We start from the raw sequence: 20,606 nt of genomic DNA, 5'->3' as shown, positions 1-20,606 counted from the left end.
AAACAATAGTAAAATTTAAATTTTTAAGCAGAGTTTTTTCCCTTTGTACAATCTATAGGTAACATTTGACTATAGCACCTTGTATTTTGTTTCCTTATAATGCTGTGATGTGTAATGTAGTCTTTAGTTTGAAAATTCCAGTAATACCTGGTGATGTGAAGTTGAACTTAACAACACTGCACAATCATTGGGACCCTTACCTACAGATCCAGAGACTTTATTTTGGATAGCAAATCTTGCAAGGTTCTTCCTGCCATGGGGACAAGGGATTGTCACAGCTATTTCAAGGTTCTCCTTCTCATGGAGACAGGGGACAGTGACAGCTGTTTGAGGAGGTTTCTTTTCTCTGCCATCTCCCACCACCCTTGCAGTGGGAAGGAACAACTCCTCTCTTCTAAAGGAGGGGGAAAAAGAGAGCTATGCATAAACCTACAATCACTAAAAATTAAAAAAAAAAAGTCTTCTTGACTTTGTCTGTTGTACCTGATGTAACCTTTTCCTTCTCAGCTATGTCTGCTGGGGAGGCATTTTCAGATTGTTTTTTCAGGAAGGAAGTGGGAATACTGCAGTAAATCTTGTCCTGTCCATCTAGTTCCCTTGTTTTATCTTTTTGTTCTGAAGGACTAATTGTTGTAGGACTAGTCCAGCTCGTGAAGGACTCTGTCTGAATAGTGAGGGCTAGGAATGGTTTTAGACAGAAAAAGGGTCAGTCTACCTCTAAGAAATGGTTGTGTGTTTTTGCATACTTCAGTTCTTACTCATGTATACAGTGCCTTAGCATCTGTGCTCTAGGCACATAAGGAAGATTTATATAATCCCTAAGGGATTCTACCCTTTTCTGAGTTCTCATAATTCTTAACCTGGAAGATGAGGGTTTTCTCTGGGGAAATACTGAGGAGCTCTGTTGTCATACAACTGCAGCAGAAATTACCAATAGTTGCTACAGCCCACCTATAGTCCCTGGTAGGTCTGGCTCTGGTGTCATTTCTGTCTCCTCAGGAGAAGTGAACAAGCACTTGAAGGAAGAGGTGAATGAATTTTTTTTCAAGAAACACCATTGCACTGCAGGTTGGTTGAGACATGGTAAGCAGCCTCACTGCATTCTCAGTCTCGGGTCCAGTCACTAAATTTCTGCAGCTGTTGTTAATTGTCAGAGCCACACTTGTCACAACTTCTTGGGTGTTTTTGTACACCTCTTGTTGCTGTTGGTACAAGACAAACTGGCATTTTAGCTAGTTACCATAACGCTGTTTGCAAAAGAACATTTTAATGCCTGTTGTAATCTTATATAAGATTACAACAGTGATTAAGCTGTGTATATATAAACCCTTCTTTTGAGTTGCTGGCAGCTTATGCTTTAAAACTGAACAACAGGCAAATCTGGGATGATGTGGGTGCTATGTCTGCATTTTAGATTTTTATCATTATTTTTAATCAAACACACTTTGAAGGAATGTATTCTTTGTGCATCTCAAAGTCCTACTCTTAACGGATTGGATCTGAAACGAATTTAATTCATTTTCCTTTTAAATAAGCCTGAAAATATATTGAACAACAACAAACCCCAGAAAAATGGCAAAGCAGCTGAAATGCATCCAGTAGAATAATATAATGAAGTTATTTGAATTGTAGTCTGTAAATAAACTGATTTCTTAATTACTCAGGAGTTGTTAGCTGTAAAACATTATATCTGTAATTGAAGATTGTATTTTTATATTTTTTTCTTTCAGAGGTAGTGAATTAGTTTACTCGAGTAGGAACTGTATGTAAGGAGTAAAATGACATCACTTGGGACAGTACCCCTTTCTCAAAAATACAGCCATTATTTGAACTAAATTTCCGTATATAGATGTTAATATGGATTTTAAATATAAAAGTGTAGCTGTTACTTTATTACTTTCAAAGTGCTAAGAATGTCTTTTAGAACCAGGTTAGTGAACTAGGTAAAATACATTACAAGCTAGTCAACTAGTTAAGTGTTAATTAAGATACAAAGAAAGGATTATCATCATCTTAAATGCCTCTAACTGTGTGGTAAGGCAGATTGCAAACTATCTGTGTTAGAATAATTGCATATGTAGTGTTAAATTTCAGATGTAATAAGTGTAAGCATTACTGCAAGAGTAAAGGCTGATTCCTTCCCAGCTGTGTTAGAAAGAGTTGCATGGCAGTTCTGTCCTGGCTGGCTCTGCTGCCTCTCTCTCCTCAGCTGCTCTGGGTGCGAGTGCAGGGCTCACTCTGGCTGCTGCCAGGTAGTAATCACATGTTGCTGCTGGAATTGGGATCCTCAGGTTCCTGGAGTAGTTCCCAGCTCACCTTCCCTTTGGTTTCAGTTATGTTCCCTGCTGCGTCTGCCCATGGCTGCCTGTGCAGGACACCACATGTCACATCACCAGATGTGGTTTTACTTGCCAAGATATACTTTGCTTTCTGTACTTGTCTTTTTCAGTAATTATGCTGAAGATTTTAGTCCCCGGCCAGTAAAACTCATTTTGGAGTCTGCTTCTTTCCTGCTGCCTTTTCCACTTGCTCACCACGTCAGCCTCTGACCCCACTAATGCTGCTGCAGTCCCTGTTCAGGTGGTGCCACTGCCATGGAGCTCAGTCTGAGCCTGCCTGGACCTGGGGGTGGAGGGTGTTTCTGAGCAACCCTGTCATGCTTCTGTGGCAGTGCCATTAGGCCTATACATATGTTCAAGCTTTCCATATAAGAAGCTGCCTTGGTTTCAGTGAGACGTGTGTAATCACATCCTTACGTGTTTCGTAGGACTTTGTACCCACCAGATGTACGTAGAGCCCATGTAAGTAAGGGCGTGAGTAGCCACACATGTGCTGTTACATTTGCTTGTAATCCTGTGATTTGAATTCTGAATACAGTCATTGCCAAGTGCCTTTCCATATTGCTGAGATATTTTGGTTTAGAATCCCATTTTTTATTTTTGTGTCGACCTAGATTTTCTTCTTCATTTGATCTGTGTCCTCCATTGTGTTCAGGAAGGGTATCTCCACGACTCAGCAGATGCAGCAATAAAGCCAAAAACTTACTAGCAAAATTGCAGTCAGCACCTGCTGAGTTTGCCCATCATTTTTGCTTATGAGCTATTCACTTACTCTGTGTTGCAACAAAGAAGTAGCAGTAATTGTTTACATATTGCCAGATTTGAGAACTGGACCCTTACAATTGAGTATTCAAAATCAGTTACCAAGTGTGTTTAAATTCAACAGGGTTTTTAGAATTTTTTGATGGCTTCCTTAAGAACTGTAACATTGTTGAGTTCTCTTACCCAACACTTGGTCAAGATGATAATGTAACCAGATGCCCTGGCATATTAGTGATAGCTGTGGATAGAGGATCTAACATAACTGGTTCTGAGTGCTTTGGTTTGTTTTTCTTTTCGGTGATAACACAGTTAAATTTTATGGGAGACTTGAGTTTTTTCACATGAGTGGCCACTCAGGTCACCCAACATGATCTTCTGTATTATGTATATTGTATAGATTTATGTAGATCTGATGTCTGTTTACTTACTGCCCAGTTTAGATCTTAGACATTCTTGTTATTTCAGTGTGCATAACAGCTCTTTCAAGTGTGACCTTTCTGTTGGTATGTATCTTGGGAACAAAAGAAGAATTTCGTAATGGACAGCCTTGCCATAATGAGTCATTATTTTTTAAAAACACAGCAACTATCTTAAGCAAATGTCATAATATATATTCCATGGTCAGCACCCATTTGAACAAATTAAGCTGCATTCCACACTAAAACACTGGTGTGCTAATACAAGAAGACGATTGTTCTAGTTGTTTCAGTGGGATTTTTTCACTGTTTTCTGTCCAGTCAGGCAAGTTCTCCCACGTTATTTGGAGATGAAAAGTGATTAAGTTTGAAATAAATCAACCTAATTTCACACAAATAAGAAAAACACATTCAACTACTGGGAATGAAATACATTTTGCTCAGTAGAAATTTGTCATTTAAGTGAGATGAAGTTTAGGTGGCTTATGTTTCATAATTATTTATCTGTAGATTTCCATCTCATATTTGAGTTCATCAATTACTGATGAAATGCTGTTCCATTGCATCAGCTGAAAACTCTGTGTACAACCAGCTTAATCCCCAGTTTTACTTTCGTGACTTCTTATGTTGAAATAACATCACATTGTGCAAAAGCCGCTGGGAACACAACCTCATAACCTCAAATTAGTCTGTCTTACCACCTTGAAAGGGCTTCCCAGTGCTATAAGCCTTTGTGTGAATTCTGCTGACCATTTAATCTTGTCAAGAAAACTGCTGGGATACAGAAGTGCATATAAAGCATACAACTGCTGCAGCTTCGCCAGTTCAGATGAGGTTTCTCTATCATTTAGGGCACTGCAGCAGCTCTCTTGTTCTCTTCATTGGTAGTAAAACATTGTCCTCACTGAAGTTAGTAGAAACCTGAAGTTAAATTTAATTGGGATTACAACCTGGCCCACTCCCTTTCCCATATGCTCAGTGGGACCTATGATTTTGTGTACTGCGACCTCATGAAAACTTAAATCACAGAACATAAGTAATGTTGCAGGCCTCTAGGCAAAAGTTATACTTGGATGGTGATCCTGCTAATGTGGATGGAATAGCACAGAAGGCAGTGACAGTCTGCACAATTCTCTGTTCGTGTCATCTGTTTGCAAGATGAGATCTTGCTGTGCAATGCAATAGCCATCTTCATAATCCCATATGTTACATACGAAGTTTTAAAGAGCAGCTCTTAAGAAAAAAGGAATTATGTGAGTTTATCCAAGAAATAAAATTTTTATGATGCAGGAAAAATTGTTACATGGTATCATGAGCACAAATCTGGAAAGATTAAATAATTATAAAATAAAGGTTCAATCGAGGAAGTATAGCAAGATTGCTCTGTCGAAACATTCTTGATAGCTTTTACTGCTGTCAAATTCAGATACAGGCTTTCTTACTTGTTTCTTTAAAAAGCAAGCCATTTATTCTTCAAAACAACCTCTGCCAAGCAGAAACCTGATTCTTGTATTAATACATAATACATTTATAATGTATTTCACCTGGAAGTGCTCAAGTGTCTATTCTGGGATATCCTTTGCATATTTCTTTCACAAAGGCACTTAGTCTAGTTCTGCTTTCTTTTCCGCTTGCCGTGAATCAACCAAGTTGTAAATAAATTATGCCTCATTTCCATTAAACCCAAGGCAGCAGACCTATTAGCGTAATGAAATGCGCGGACATCCCCTGCAGAACGCACGTACGGGATCATGTGTTGTTATGCAGCACTGGCTCCTACACGCGTTTCCCATTCTCCAGGCTCGGGGTGAAGACGGTCTCATGGATTTCGCTGGCGTTACTCATAATGAACCACATGTTAAAACCGGGGCAGCAAAATAAAGGAACGTCACACAAGCTCTGCCAAACCCCCCGTCTCACAATCTCCCCGCTTTGCTGGCACCGCGGTCCTGCACGCAGGGGACACGCTCCACAGCTCGGCCTTGCACTCCAGACACTGGTGCGACATTTTTAGATTTCTGTCTCTAAATAAATCGCAGGTTTGGGGTTTTTTTTTCCTTCGGTGTTCCAGATAATTTCAAGGACACCGTCGGCCTGAGCCTCCCTCGGCGCCGCCCCCGAGCAGACGGGCCCGCAGCGCGCCTGCCGCCCTCGCTCGCCGCGGGCGGAACGGCCCCGGGCGGGGGAACAACGCTCTCCGCGCTGCTCCCGCGGGTTCCCGCAGCGCTCGGGTCACGGCCCCGCTGCTTTTCGGGCGGCCGGAACGCGACAGGGGAACGCCCACCGAGGGGGGAGCGAAGGCGTTGCCGGCCCGAGCCCGCCCGGCTTCCGTCTCAGCTGGTCCCTCCCCGCCGCCCGTCCCGCCCCGGCCGTGGCGTAGCCGGTCCCGGTTCCCGTGATAACCGCGAGCGGGGCCGGCGCCGCTCCGGGCGTGTGCGGAGCGCGGCGGGGGAGCAGCGCCATGGGGGAGGCGGCCCGGGCCTTCCGCCGCCCTCATTAGAGCCGCCGCCCGGCGCAGCTGGAGCCATGGACAAAGCGGACAAGGTGCGACGGGACCGCGAGCAGCCGCGGCGGGAGGGGCGGCGGCGCGGCGGTGAGGGTGCGGAGCGGAGCGGAGCGGAGCGGAGCGGGCCCGGCCGTGTCAGCCCCGGCAGGGCCGTCGGCAGCGGCCGAGCGGCGGGCAGGGCACGGCACGGCAGGGCGGGGCGCGGCTCGCGGCCTGTGGGGCGGGGGGCGCCGGGACCGGCCGTGAGGGGCGCCGGGACCGGCCGTGAGGGGCTGCCGCCCCGCCCCGGCGGAGAGCTGCCCTCGGGAGGTGCAGACAGGGCGTTCTCCCGGCTGGAAGCGGGAGCTCGGCGTGTGTTCGCCGGCGCCGTTCCCTCCCCAGGCGGGAAGCGTCAGGCCGCGCCCGGCCCGGCTGTCCGGGGGAGCCGGGAACCCGGGAGCGGCTCCTCTGGGAATTCCAAGGGAGTTCAAAACTCGCTTCTGTTCTTCTCCCGTCTATTCCTTTAGGCTTTGTTTCAAGCTTAGGGAAGCCTTGCAGTTAGTGACATTTAGTTTAAACCTGCCTGGTCATTAATAGAGACTGGGTTTCTTGAGAAAGAAGCAGGTTTCTTTGAGAACTTAGTAACACAATTGAGGTGTTACTCTTGTTGAAATCCTGTAAACGTCAGGGTCGGGTTGAAGTTTTCAGTGACAGGACATAGCTGATGGTCTCCTCGTAGCTGCGTGGGTGTAGCTCGCTAATTCTACAGGTCGCTGTATTTTTTTCTTCCATATTAAACTTGCCTGTGCGAGGTAATCAGTTTGCATTTTTCTTAAGACCTTTTAAATTATAGGTATGAAGAAATATCAGCAGGGACTTAAGAATTTGTATGGTTTGTTACATATGTGCAATAAAATATTTCATCATCGGGACGTAGTTCTAAATGATGTATCTGAAATGAATGATGTCATCTGTAGCTGCCTGGTATTACTTCTGAGCTTCTGTTTCAGCAGAATTTTGCTGAAAATTGGTGATTTACAGCTCTTTGTTTCCTAGTTTTCAGCTTTGGTGTCTCCAGGGGTTCTAATAGTAGGGTTAAGAACTAAATTAACACAGGTTCCTGTAGCAAAGTAGATAATGACTAATAAAAGCAGTGTCTAAAGAGACACTGCTTTTCATTCTGTACATATGTCTAAAGAAGTTGGTGAACAGTTTGTCTTATTACAGTATGGCTCCCACTGTGGCTTTCTCCCTGGGCTTTCTGGTGTGATAATGATTTTAAATTTTTTTTTTCATGCTTTTTATTTGCCTTCACGTAGAAAAACGGATCTGATTCTGTGAAGTTTATGTTAGTCCAATATGTAGAACTTTTTGTTTTAAAATCTTGGATTTTGGTGTGGGTTGTTTTTTTTTTTTCCCCCCCTTTGTTTCAACTGTAATTAGTACTGCTGTACGCATGTGAAATATTTATCCTTGTTGCTTGAGCTCTTCAGTACTGGAGGTTCACACGCATGTCCTTATCAAACCATTCTCTTTTCATTTGTCAAAATAGTTCGTGAAAACACAGAGTTGTTGTGTTATTTACAGTATAAAATATTGACTCTGAGTGATTGTCTTAACTAAGTGCAGTATTTCAGCTTGGAGGTTTAGTTAAGCTCTGAAGCAGGAATCATCTTGTTTATTCTGTTTGTAGCATATCTGGTCCTGTTGGTTCCTTATCCACTAGTAAGGCTTCTAGGCAGACAAATAATTAATACCTGATGAGTTTCTAAAATGATTCAACAATCTTATTGCTTTTGTCTTCTCATTATGCAGTAGCATCTTGATTAGGAGACTCCTAGATGCTTTGGGTTTGAACCTTTTGTGCTGTAAGAATTGAATGCAATCATTGTTAGCAGCATGTTTGGTAAGGTTGCATCAGTTTTGGGAGCCATTTCATTTTTCCTTTATTTGGGCTCATTTCTGTACCTGTACTGCGTGACATCTGATAAATGAATAGTAAAGCTTGCAAATGTGTGTTAGCAGTACTCATTTTCTCCTTCCTTTCCCTCAGAATGCTCTCTCGGGCACAGTACAGTAACTACTGTGGAATTAGAGCATGAGCAGCTAGGACTACTGTACTGTGTTAGCGTGGTATTTCAAGAGTAAAGGAAGATCACAATTGCTTTTGATGGGTAAACAGTGGTGTTGGCTTAGTGAATCAGTATGAGATTTCATTTCACAAGATCATTTGGACATGTTGCTTTTGGATTGCCTTTAAGATCTGTTACCTAAATTCTGGTATGGTTTTACTTGTTTAATATGTTCTATGGTATTTTGGCAGCTGACATAGATGAAAACAGAATAAAGCTGCTTATAAACAATTATTTTATGATAGGAGTAGTTGTGATTTTTGTAGTGGGTAAGTTTACTTCTGTCTACATCAGAACAAAACTGTTCCCATTAAAAAGCATATGGGTTTCAGCAGTTAAGTGTAGGTTATTTTCCTAGAAGAGACAAAACTCAGCAGATGACCTCTGACGCTCTTTCTGTCTAAGCAGAATATGGTAGAAAACTAAAGAGAAACAACTTCCTCTTTCAAAGGTACTGCTGTGCTTTGATTTTTCTCAGTCTTATACTTTTGTCTTGCCCCGTGATTAAGACATTTGATTCCTTTAGTACAGTTGAGAAACCAGGTGAAGTTGCAAAATCAGTGACCTGTGTTTTCTTTTAGTATTGCTTAAAGACAGCCTGTTCTGCTTGCCTCTGCTATTCTTGACCATTCAACAGGTGGCTTGATAATATGGTTGCCATAGAAGTAGATCTAGATCAATGTTTTGTGCTCTTTATCCTGTCCGTTTTCCTTCGGTGTTTCTTACCCATGGCAGGTTTTTCAATGAGGCAAACTGGAAAATGTCTGATTTCCTGTACTGTTTGCACATTGCTTTCTCTTGAACCTTGCAAGGGCAAAACAGTTTGGATTTTGTGAGAGTTTTATATTGTGTTATTTTAGAATATCTTCTCTGGTGAATTTAAATGTTATTGATGTGATTCCATGAACATCTTAACTGTTTGAGCACAAGATTATTTATCCTTGACTAGTTTGTGGAGATCAGGAAACTGATTTGCAGAAATACTTTGGATTAATCCTTTTAGTACACTTTCTACAAAGCATTAAAGTATTACTACTTCATATGGATAGCATGAGTTTAGGAGTTTGTACTGTTAAATGCCATAGCGTAGGTAAGTGAAGAGGTTCCTTTTGGTAGCTTTTTTACCTTTGGACAAGCTTTGTGTAAGGGTAAGTATTAAGTTGTATTTTCCTCCCCTTTTTTTCTTAGAATATTCTGGCCTTGAGTTTAAACATGCCAGCTTGTCACATTGTGCCACTTGCTTGTTTTCTATATATAGGTAAAAATGTTAGATATTTAGCTTTGTTATGTTCTGATCATGATATTTAATCCTATGAAAGGGAAGAGAATTATGCATGATTCCCTTTTTATGAGCTGAGGGAGAAGGGAAAGACTCACTTCATAGTGTATTTGCTTTAAGTGCTGTGTTGAAATTACTATGTGAAATGTAAATAGGGAGGATTAAATTTTGTGCTTTGTTAAATGGCCTGCTGCTGGTGTTTCCAGTTGGACTGCATATTTACCATTCCCGAGGTATCTGCCACTTAGAAGCAACTAATTATAGAAACAATGACTTCCATATTTGTAAAGTTTATCTTAAAATAGATGAACTGTGACTTGCCTTACTACTAACATAGTGTTTAAATGATGAAATCCAGAATTCAGAAACTGGATTGTTTTTCTTAAAAAAACCCCAAAAGTTTGAGCTATATTTTTGTTTTATGTTTGGGATGAGACTTCTTGTTTCCAGACTTTGAGACAGTAAAACAGCTGATTTTATTATAGCCCTCTGAGATGTGGCATCTGTGTCTATTTTCTCACCCTGTAAATGGTGAGATTGATATCTAAGCATTCTCCTCTGAGAGCAGGATGACAGAGATCCTATTTAATGGAAAATGCTGAATGACATTAAGCTACAATGAACAAAAAGTTTTCTAAGATTAAATGTACAGTGCTATAACTATAGGACAAAGTTTACCAGTCTGTTCCTGCTTGTGTCATCTTCTGTCTTTGCAGCTGTTGATGACTACAGTAGCTTTTATATAAGAAACAAAGGAGCTCTTCAGTATATATGCTGTCTTGAAAGACTTGTAATTGTTGGACTGAAATATGTAATGAGCTACTGCAAAACATTTTGTAAATTGAAACTAGGGATATCCACAAAAGAGACTTCTGTCTAGATCTTGGTTTCTTTTGAAGGGGCATGCTTCTGTTAATAGGCAGCTGATTGAAAATCTGATGTTTCAGCATGACTTAAATTTATATTTAGAATTGAGTTTGGTTATCAAAGGTTGATTTCAATAAAGTTTTGTTTGGCTTTGTGATATGAAAGGTTGAACAAACATGAAAAAGTTGCGCTCAAAACTAAGTTCAGTCTTGCAGTATTTTCAGTGTTTGCTTTTAGATTGCCTGATCAAACCACTTAGTATTTTGTATTAAGGTCTGACCCTGCATTTACTGATGGCAGTGGCAAGGTGCTAATTTATTTTAGAGGATGTGGACTAGAATGAATCTCAATACTGTGAGGGCAGTTAAAGCATAAGCTTGTATCACAAGTGCTCTGTTGTAAGGATTAGGGAAAGTGTAGCAGCCTTCCCCCAAATCCTTCCGTGTTTGACAAATCTTTCTTGTCTGTGGTTACAAACCAGTGGCATTATCAGTCCTGTTTGTGCTGTTCGTATGTGCTTGGCACTCCATTTGTACTGTGTGGGTGAAATCTCTGAGGAATTGTGTTCACATAGATTTGCATGCACTTTGTTTTATGCACTTTCTTGTTTGCTTCTGAAACAAAAAGGAGCTTGTCTTGTGTTCTGGAGTTCACTTCGTTTGTTATTGCTTGCATTTTCCACTGAGTCTTAAGCACATCACTATTTAAAAAACCAAACCCACCACCAACAAACTGCTTATTTGGCATTATTGTTTCTGTAGCTCACCAGAAGAGCCTTTCCTGTTAGAAGAAATAACAAGTTTCGGTAGGAGATACCTTCTGCTTGTCCAGTGCAGTGAGAAATTAGCAGCACCTTTCCTTGATCCTAAATTGATGGATGGTTTTTTTTTTTTTTTTTTTTTTTTTTTTTTTGGTTTCACTTTCTCTCCTTACACTATGAAGGATCAAGGCCATTTATCAAAAAGAGGAGGTACTTTGCTGTCTGTCTTTACCAACATTTCCTCCTAGCTGAGAAATCTATAGTCCTAAAAAGATCTCCTAAGATAACTTTGGACAAATTACTTAGTGTTGCTCTTTTGTTTCCCTCACTTGTCCAGTGAAACCACTAGCCATCTGTGAAATGTGCTGAGATGTCTGGAGAATCACCCTGGAGAGTTAATTCTGTTTATGTTTTGGTTTAGTAAGCAGTCTGACCTGACTTAGTACATTTGTTTCCCCTTTTTGCTTTAAATTTGGTTAAGTTTACTGCCCTTATCTGATGACACATCCTATGTAACACAGAACTCTTGAAGTATTTTTGAAAGACTGGTAAAATGCTCTAAGGAAGCAATATGTTGAAGTTAATTTAGTTTAGTTGGTAATACACTTGAACTGTCTTTCTGTTTTCTATCCCAAAGTGGAAATGGGGCCTCGTTTTCTAATGAAATGTGTAAGTTGTGCTAAGGATTGGATGTGTTGTGCTTACAGAATGATTTTGAAACCTGTGCTGAGGTTAAGTTCTCAGTTTCTGTTTTGATGAGTTGGCATATATGTGTGTGTGCATCACAGAACAACATGCAAAATCTGAAAACAGAGGTTTACCCTAAAATCTTTGCCGAAACAAGTTTCTTGAAAGGATTAAATAAAACCCAACCGTCATAAACCGACCAAACCTGTAGGTGCAGACTAAACTGCACAAGAAAAATGTTTAAGGTATAATGCATGTAAAAGGTATGTGAAATGCAGTTTTGATTCCTTTAAATAACAGACACTCCCTAAGTTCTGCAAGCAAAAAAAAGAACTAACTTTAAAATACACCCATATGTGTTTATGATTACAGGATATGCTGTACCTTTATTTTACTATTAAAGGTAAGCTGAGCTTGTTATGAGCTGTACAGAAAATGATAATTAAATATATCAGGCAATTGCTCTGTCATAGCAATAGTAATCATAACCTGTATAAGAGACTGGGCAACAGGAAAGGAAGAATCAAAGTTGTCTTTCTAGTTTGGGCATCTCTGAATTGTTTGAACCTAACAAAATCAAGCAGAATAATGTGAGTTATTTTCCTAAAATCATAAAATTACATGATAAGAGTTTTGCATCTTATGGAGGTTTTTTAATAAATTTTAAAAAACCAAACACCCCAACATACCCTTTTTTTTTGCTGGACGGATTGAAATAAATCAAATTTTATCCAATCCACCTTGGATGTAAAAATAAGGTAGGGATTATCTTTGGGAATTGACAGGAAATATTTTGCTGTTCCCACCTTGCAGGTGGGAATCACTCACTTGCTTTCTGCTTTGATCAGTTAAAGTTGTTCTTAATATCTGATGTGAAAGACTATTCACTCATAATTCTAATAATGAGTGATGTAGTACAATATCACAGAAATCACTGTAGTGAGACCATTCTGCAAGAGACTTGTCAATAAAGAATGATTCTTGTATTTTCACATCCATCTCCCAAATGAAGGAAAGAGCAGACAACCAGACAGGAAAGATCTTTAAAACGGGAAATCTGGTCCCAACGTGAATGACAAATAGAATGTTTTTACTCTTTTCTGAGCCAGTACTAGAGTTTATTATTAATGTGTTGGCTAAAGTTCACTTGACGTGTTGTGATAGGATAGTGAGCAGTGGGTTAGGAACAGTTGTTTGACAGTTTTCAGTGTTTCCTTAGGAATACCACGTTTCTAAAGCACTCATCCTAGTTTTACTCTTGTGTGTTCTGTGGATGAAGCACCTTTGGTGTGCTCCTTTAATGTTTAGGTTGCTCAGTTGGTTGGAGCAGGGTGCTACTGGCTCTGAGGTTGTGGGTTCAATCCCCATATGGGCCGTTCACTAAAGAGTTGGACTTAATAATCCTTGTGTGTTTCTTCCAAGCCAGAGTAACTCTGATATAGTTTTGTAGGCCAGCCCATAGCTGAATCTATTCTTAAGCAAATATTTTTGCCTGACAGTCTTGAAATAGCATGGAAAAAATCCTCTTAGCTTTCAGGGAGGGATTTCAGCGTTGGTATTTCTGTTAGTTATTATGTGATCATGGTACATAAACACTTTTTTAAAAATTTTAGGAAAAGTCTTTCTCTTGTGTTGAGGAGGGTGCTTTGGAGCTTTGCAGAGGGGTAGACCAGTCACGAGGCATATGAGGGATGTGCCCAAGGCCAGAGAGGAAGCTCTGGGTAGAGCCTGTTGTTTGATTTGTGTTGCACAAGTTTGGTGCTGCAGCTGCTCCACAGCTATTCCTCTGAATGGAACTTCAGGAATTGGAGAAGAGTTACTGTAGAAGAAAGGAATGTTGACCCTCTACTAATGATAAAGAAATGCATTTAATTGATATTAAGGTGATTGTTCAGCTGTAATGCAGACCTGTTGTACAGCAGTAGTGATACTTCTGTGTCTGTGCTTATAGAATCAGATTGCCCTGCATTGGAAGGGACCTTAAAAATCATTTGGTTCCAAACCCCTGCCATGGGCAGGCACACTTTCCATTACACCAGGTTGCTCAAAGCCCCATCCAGGTGGGCCTTGAACGCTTCCAGGGATGGGACATCCTTCCATATATTATATTCCATCTGTGTATATATATATATCCACGTTATAGCCATAAGCATTTTCAGAACAGTCATTAAAAAATATTTTTCTGCCAAGAACAGTATGTCATGTTAGTTTGAAAGAAATACTTTTCTCACTGGGACAACTGTATTTTCAAAAAGATGTTTGGACTTGCCCTTCCCACCTCTTCCACTCCCATGCTGCTAAACCAGTATGGGATCTTATTTAAGTAGAATAAGTTTCGGGGACTTGGAGATTCAGATATTGGATGGGAAGGCAGTCTCTGGATGGATTGTGGATGTGACACAGAGCAAAGGCATGGACTAAGAAGCGTGCAGTAGGTGTGTGACTACTTGCCATACTTCCAGAGCTCCCATTTAACTGTTTCGGCTCATGTGGATGTTCTGGAGGTAGTAGCAAGGATAGAAGACTGTCCTCAGTAAACCTTTAGGATTTCCTTTTTCTACAGTAAGAGCATGCAGTCACACAGGTTATGTGTTACCTTCGAGATTATTTCTTAGGCATATGGAAGGAAAAAGGTCTGGAGTCGTTGTCTGCTTTAGAAAGAATCTTCTTAGGATTTGGTATTCCATGAGGGGTAATTATACGTGTGAGACACGTATAATTAAGCTAAAATCTTCATTTAAAAAAAAGATTATTTTCATCTGAATGTACATTATAACGGAATATAGAATTTGAGGGGGCTTTGGATGTGCAATTGTCTTATTGAATAGAGCATTTTTCGTTATTTATGTGTAAGATGCAGCTATGTTGTACAAAACCAAAAATGTGAGCAAAACCAACCATCTTAAACTAAGGATCCCTTCAGGATTGGGGGAGATACTTTTGTTCCAACGTACAGTTTAAAACTTATTTCTAAGCCGTCTGTAATACCTTCTTCATGACAACATTTAATCATAATCTTAACAATTGAAAGTATGTTAAAATAGTGCAGATAGAATGTGTGGAGAGGGTTCTTCTGTGATGCATCATCTCTTAGCAGTAAAACTATGGTTTAGTGCTGAAAAGTCTTTTTTATAATTGCCTAGAAACACGGTCAATTTTGTAGAGCAGGCCAGGCATTACTACATCTTCCATATGCTGGTTTCACTTCTGAAAGCCTACGCAACTGTGCTCCACATACAGTGCTAATTTGGTTTTGTTCTGTGCTCAGACTCATATATCCTCTGCAAGATCTGAACTTCAGTCCCTTTTAAATTAATTAGTGTTTGTATTGCACTTATAAAGGTTAACACAAATGCTAAATGTTGGTGATCTGTATTACACCCTGCATTGATTGGAAGGATGCAATAAGCACTTGCCAACTGTTTTCCACTTCTCTTGGTTTACTGCAGAAATCCTGTAGCCTTGTCATCCATTTGCCTGCTGTTCGTGGTACTTTGCATACAACTTTATGAATCTAAATTTTCCCAAGCAATTTATGATTGTAATTAATGAAGACATTCTTTCTTTTCTCTTAAGAATGTCAAGCTGTCAGCTGAAGTAGAACCATTTATTCCTCAGAAGAAGGGTCCAGAAACACTAATGATTCCAATGGCGCTTCCTAACGACAGTGGAGGAATTAATGGCATGGAACCAACTCCAATCCCTAGCTACCTGATCACTTGCTATCCATTTGTACAGGAAAATCAATCCAACAGGTAATAAGTGGTTGTGGTCTTCGTGGATGAAGATCAGATGATCTGTTTTTAAATTAGTTGGAGTTTGTAGTAGGCTTCAGAGGAGTCAGTGATTATGCGCTGTATATTCAGGTTTTTTGTTGGCCATATTTAATCTTCTGACCCGTCATGTGTGAGGATGAAGTTTCTCTGTCCCCAGTCTTTTTATTTGTTTTCTTCCCTCTGCGTTTCTCCATTCATATTCTTTATTGCCTTTTTCCTGGCTGTGGAGGTCTGGTGCAAATCCTTCCCAAAGGTATCTGCTGTGCTCTTGGATCTTCCAGGGCAGTCAGGAAGTTTTTTGTCAAAATCTCTGATGCTTCTCTGAATGAAGCAAGGCTTTGGGTGTCCAGCTTGGGTCCTGCCATGGTGAAACAGTATGCAGCTGATTCAGTACTGAGTGTAGGTATATCAGTTTTCTTCACGTATATAGTTAAAAAACTAGTTTAAAAAACTAGTTGAGTTTAGGAACTTATTATAATAGAACTGTTGTTTTTGAAGGGGTAATAAAGGTCTGAATTTTATTTGAGAGAGGGAAGACTTACTGAGCAATTTCTTTCCTTTTTGTTTTTTTTATAGACAGTTTCCATTATATAACAATGACATCAGATGGCAGCAACCCAGCCCAAATCCTGCAGGACCATACCTTGCTTATCCTATAATACCTGCACAGCCACCTGTTTCTACAGAATATACTTACTATCAGCTGATGCCAGCACCATGTGCTCAGGTCATGGGTTTCTATCATCCTTTTCCTACCCCCTATCCTGCACCCTTTCAAACAGCAAATGCTGTAAGTACAGTTACTGCAGAATGCACTGAGCGTCCCAGCCCGTCAGGCCAGGTCTTCCCATTGTCCACTCAGCGGAGCAGAAGCAGTAACAGGGGACCAGTTGTTCAAAAAGTAAGTCTGGTTTTGAATAGGATAAGTAGAACTGTATAAAGAAAATGTCTTTGCACAGGAAGCATGTATCTCATTTTTTTTTAATCAACTTTTTTTGTGTGTGTGGCAATGTTTGAAAACAGCAACAGCAGTTACAGATGCACATAAAAAATAAACGTCCTCCAGTGAAAAATGTCGCCACTCAAAAGGAGACCAGTTCATCAGGTCCTGAGAACAGATCAAAGATTGTTTTGTTGGTTGATGCATCACAGCAAACAGGTAATTTGTTTCTTAAGTTCTGGGTGTATGAAATAACTAGAACTACATGTCAGTTGTCATCTTTTCTAAAAGAGGGTGGACCTGATTTAGATGCAGCTTTTAAGAGAAGTCTTTGTGGCTCAAAAGGATAATGAAGAAAAGGTGCTGATGGTTGCAGATACCAACTCAGTATGTCACCTTATAATGTTGCAGTGATATGGTACTCCTGCAGAGGCTTTGCCAACTCTTGAAGGAGTTGCTTATTAATAACAGTTGGACCTAGACATAATTTAAATTCAGTGCTGGTTTAATGCAAAGACTGGCTTTTTAAATGTTTTTATGATGCGTAGCTTTTTCATGTCTCTTATCAATTCCTGTACAAGTAATTTTATTTTTATTGTTTCTTGAAGACTTTCCTTCAGATATAGCCAATAAGTCACTTTCTGAGAGTGCCTCCACGATGCTTTGGAAGTCAAAAGGCAGGCGCAGGAGAACTTCTCACCCTGCTGCAGAGTCCTCCAGTGAACAGGGTGCAAGTGAAGCAGACATTGACAGTGACAGTGGCTATTGTAGTCCCAAGCATGGCAATAACCAGGCTGCAGCTATGGCTTCAAGAAATACAGATTCTTGTGCAATGAATGTATGTAAACATAACTGAGTAACTTAACTATATTTGTAGCCTACAGACTAATGAAAGTTACTAAAATAATTGGTTTTTCCCGTTTCAGGTTGTAGAACCATCGATAAATACAAGTAAGCATTGTCTTGACTGGTGAGCTGTTTAAAATTTGGCATGGTTGCATTTGTATTTTTGCTTTACATTTTGCTAGTAACCACTTCTTGATCTACTGCAGCTCTAGCTGATCAGATACTTCTCAGCATGTATGTTTACTGTGATTTCCAACCACCTCCACTAAGACACCTGTTACTTGCTGAATGAACAAGTGTATAGCTATCATTAATGATTTAATAATAGCTGCCTTTCTTTAATGGGTTAAAAAAGCTAGAGACTCCAGTGGAAGCATTCAGACAAAGCTGTGCTTCTGTTTAGTTTGTCTTCAGGCTTCCTTAACTTGTTGGGCTGCAGTTCATACCTGGGTGGTAACAGAGCCAAGGAGTTCTCATTCTCTGTTTCAGAAGCACTGATACTTTTTAGAAGCTTTAAATAGACCATGAACAAATAGTTTGATTAGTCTGGTAGTAGCAGGTAATGCCAGGGACTGCTGTTTATGACTGAACTGAAATTGGTATGGATGTGAACCTGAGATTTCCTTTCTTACTGCTTTGTGGTGATCAATTGTTGGCAGCTTGAATGTTCCATAAAGGTGACTCTGCCAACATCTGAAAATAGCTACAGAAGTAAATGTTGTCACAGGAGAATTAGACTTTCTCCAAGAACTTTATTTGTATCAGAATTGTGTTCCTGGCTCTGGTGGCATATGAATCATTGTGATATATTCCGGATGCTAATTCAGTTTTTCATAGATGGCACTTCTCTTTCAGCTGGTATAAGTTGGGCTAATGTAAATTCCCAAGCGACTCAAAAAAAGCCTTGGATTGAAAAAACTCAGACCTTTTCTAGAGGTGGAAGACAAGCTGAGCAAAGAAATAATCCACAGGTATGTTGTCAATGATTCTAAACTGAAGTATTTGGGGGTTTTTGTAATATGTGAAAATAAGGACTTGGAAAGGAATTATAAAATAAACATGCAAAAAATATTTAATGGAAACAGTGTAGAAACTCAACCTTAAAGTCTAGTTGCACATTTCTAACTGGTATGTTCTTTGAGCTATGTATCTATTGTATGTATGTATATATATATATAAAATTGAATGTCCTTGACAGTCTTCTGCCTATAGCCTGTTCTTTATATGTACCTACCTAGAAAGAACATTGCATATATAAAGTAACCTGTGAAATGAAGGCAGCATGGGTGTAGAAAAGTTAGTTCAGTTTTTGACCCATTCACGCTTCAGGAGAAAAAAAAATCCTCAAACTTTCTAAAGAGATTCTGATGTGGTGGTGAACTAGAATCTTGTGTTGTCACTCCCGTTGTCTTCAAAACTTTCTTTTAAAAATTCGCATTAGCATACCATTTTTTTAGCATTTTTATTATTTCTTAATTAAATTCTTTCATGCTAAAGTTTGAATATCTTTCTGCAAAACTTCTTTCAAGTGGGACAGGATTTCTGTAATTAGTATGTGAGGAGGAAGAAGGTGGTCTTCCTAATTTTGAGAGATTTTATTGGGGCAGGTGGTCCAGAGGGGTGTAAAGTAGGCTGAAACATTTGCCTTTGTTTAAACATAGGTTTTGCTTGAGCTCTGTTATTGCAGACAAGAAAGCTGAGCTCCAAGTGGGGACTTCATTATAAGTGTGCCTGTTGGTGCAAACATATGTGAGCCAGCTTGGCCTGTTTAGGTTTTTAGATGGAATTGTTAAATTGTCTTGAATCTTCCTGTTTGGTAACTGTGGGTTTATTATATAAAGAAGTTTGTGGATGCTTGTATCTGGCTGTGTAGCAGTTCTGAATCTTTTTATAACCTGTTGTCAAATCAGAGGCTTTGGAAGCCACTATTGTTAGTTGATGGCATTGGGAGAGTAGGAAGAACCAGACTTTTTCATCCAGTCACAGTTTAGACTCTAAATCTGGCAGTTTTTTTAGATATTTAGAAACAAAGCTGGCACAAAGAGTTTTAAGTGAGGTTGCCTCAGCCATATTCACAGTACCTCAAGGCAGAATTGTCCTAGAAGCTATTTTCTGTTTAAATTAAATTGGTATGAAGTCTGTAGGCAAATTTCTTGAGAAAGAGATAAGGATAAATGTGAAATTCAAGTCATGCATTGGTTTTTGCCAACCAGTCTTGCACATGGGTTTCCACCAACCTGTTACATAATAAACAGAAGAATGCTTATTACCACTATGCTGCTGTCTCTGGCCTTTAGAGAACTCTGTGTATGTGCATTATCATAAAAAATGTGTTGAAAGGGCAGTATATATTGCAAGCAGAATAATTATGTAGTGGGAGAAAGTTCTTTGGAGTGATCGTGGTTGCAGACAGTTCCTCAGGTCTGTTAGAGTCACCAGTAGCTCCTGAGTTTCTTTGTGTTTGGCCGAAAGAAACCTTTTTATTTAAGTTACAAATTTAAAGATGAATTGGCTTGAGGGGGAGGAATAATCTGGTGCTGTCTGTAGAATGTTTGTGCAGGCTTTAAAAAAAAGACAATGAAAAAACCCACCAGAAAGGGGCCCCCCCTCCCCCCAAAATTAAAACCACCAAAGCACAATTTATTCTCTAAAAACTGTACCTAGTTGCTAATTAGCAGACATGAGAAAGCTTTATGTGCATGCACATACACATACTGAAAAATTGAAATTATGAAATACCAATTGCATTTGTTATTTTCAGTCTGGATTCAGATGCAGAGATCACAGCACATCTTCAGAAAGAAGGCAGAGTTTGCAGAAACGACATGAAAAACCTTTAGCTACAAGCCAGGCGAGCAGAGTGGAGCAGAGTCCTGAACCTCTGTATTTTGAGGTACTGTCCTATGAAAACTCTTTCCACATTGTAGCAGTGCAAGTTGTGTGTGGAATAAGTGATGTTCTCAATGGGAAGTTACAGAACATCTGGCTCCAAGAGGTGTACAGTTGAGGTCACTAATTTATTAGATCATCCTCTCATTGTGTACAGAAAGAGACCTGTATTTGGGTGTTGTGGAAATTGCAGTAATTTAGAACTATCTGTGATGGGCAATTTAAATAAGCAGCCTTCAAGTAACTTTTTCTGTTCACTTGTGAATGGAAATTAGTGTGTTCTCTGGTTTAGCCCCTCTAATTGTAATAGGATTTTTTTTGTGTGTGTGTAAAAAAAGAAAAATTTTCTTTAAGAAAAAAATACTGTCTGGATACAGAAATGCTTTCCTCATTTTTCATTATTTTCTATTAGTGCTGCTTAATCCCTT

The 20,606-nt window shown here is 39.8% G+C and overlaps 1 protein-coding gene across 1 annotated transcript in view; it reads left to right on the top strand.

Moving 5' to 3' along the window:
- Nucleotides 1–5,902: 5,902 nt before the first annotated feature.
- Nucleotides 5,903–20,606, top strand: part of SECISBP2L (SECIS binding protein 2 like) — a 28,259-nt gene continuing 13,555 nt past the window's right edge. Inside the window, exons 1-8 of the mRNA XM_039557765.1 lie at nt 5,903–6,061; nt 15,304–15,482; nt 16,080–16,404; nt 16,527–16,662; nt 17,052–17,281; nt 17,370–17,394; nt 18,145–18,260; nt 20,051–20,182. Coding sequence (XP_039413699.1) covers nt 6,044–6,061; nt 15,304–15,482; nt 16,080–16,404; nt 16,527–16,662; nt 17,052–17,281; nt 17,370–17,394; nt 18,145–18,260; nt 20,051–20,182 — 1,161 coding nt within the window. The 5' untranslated portion in view covers nt 5,903–6,043. The remainder of the gene's footprint in view (nt 6,062–15,303; nt 15,483–16,079; nt 16,405–16,526; nt 16,663–17,051; nt 17,282–17,369; nt 17,395–18,144; nt 18,261–20,050; nt 20,183–20,606) is intronic.

The sequence above is a fragment of the Corvus cornix genome, chromosome 10 (assembly GCF_000738735.6).
Source record: "Corvus cornix cornix isolate S_Up_H32 chromosome 10, ASM73873v5, whole genome shotgun sequence".
In the NCBI taxonomy this organism is placed as follows: Eukaryota; Metazoa; Chordata; class Aves; order Passeriformes; family Corvidae; genus Corvus; species Corvus cornix.
The sequence above is the reverse complement of the archived record's forward strand: the minus strand, read 5'-3'. Positions and strand labels throughout refer to the sequence as shown.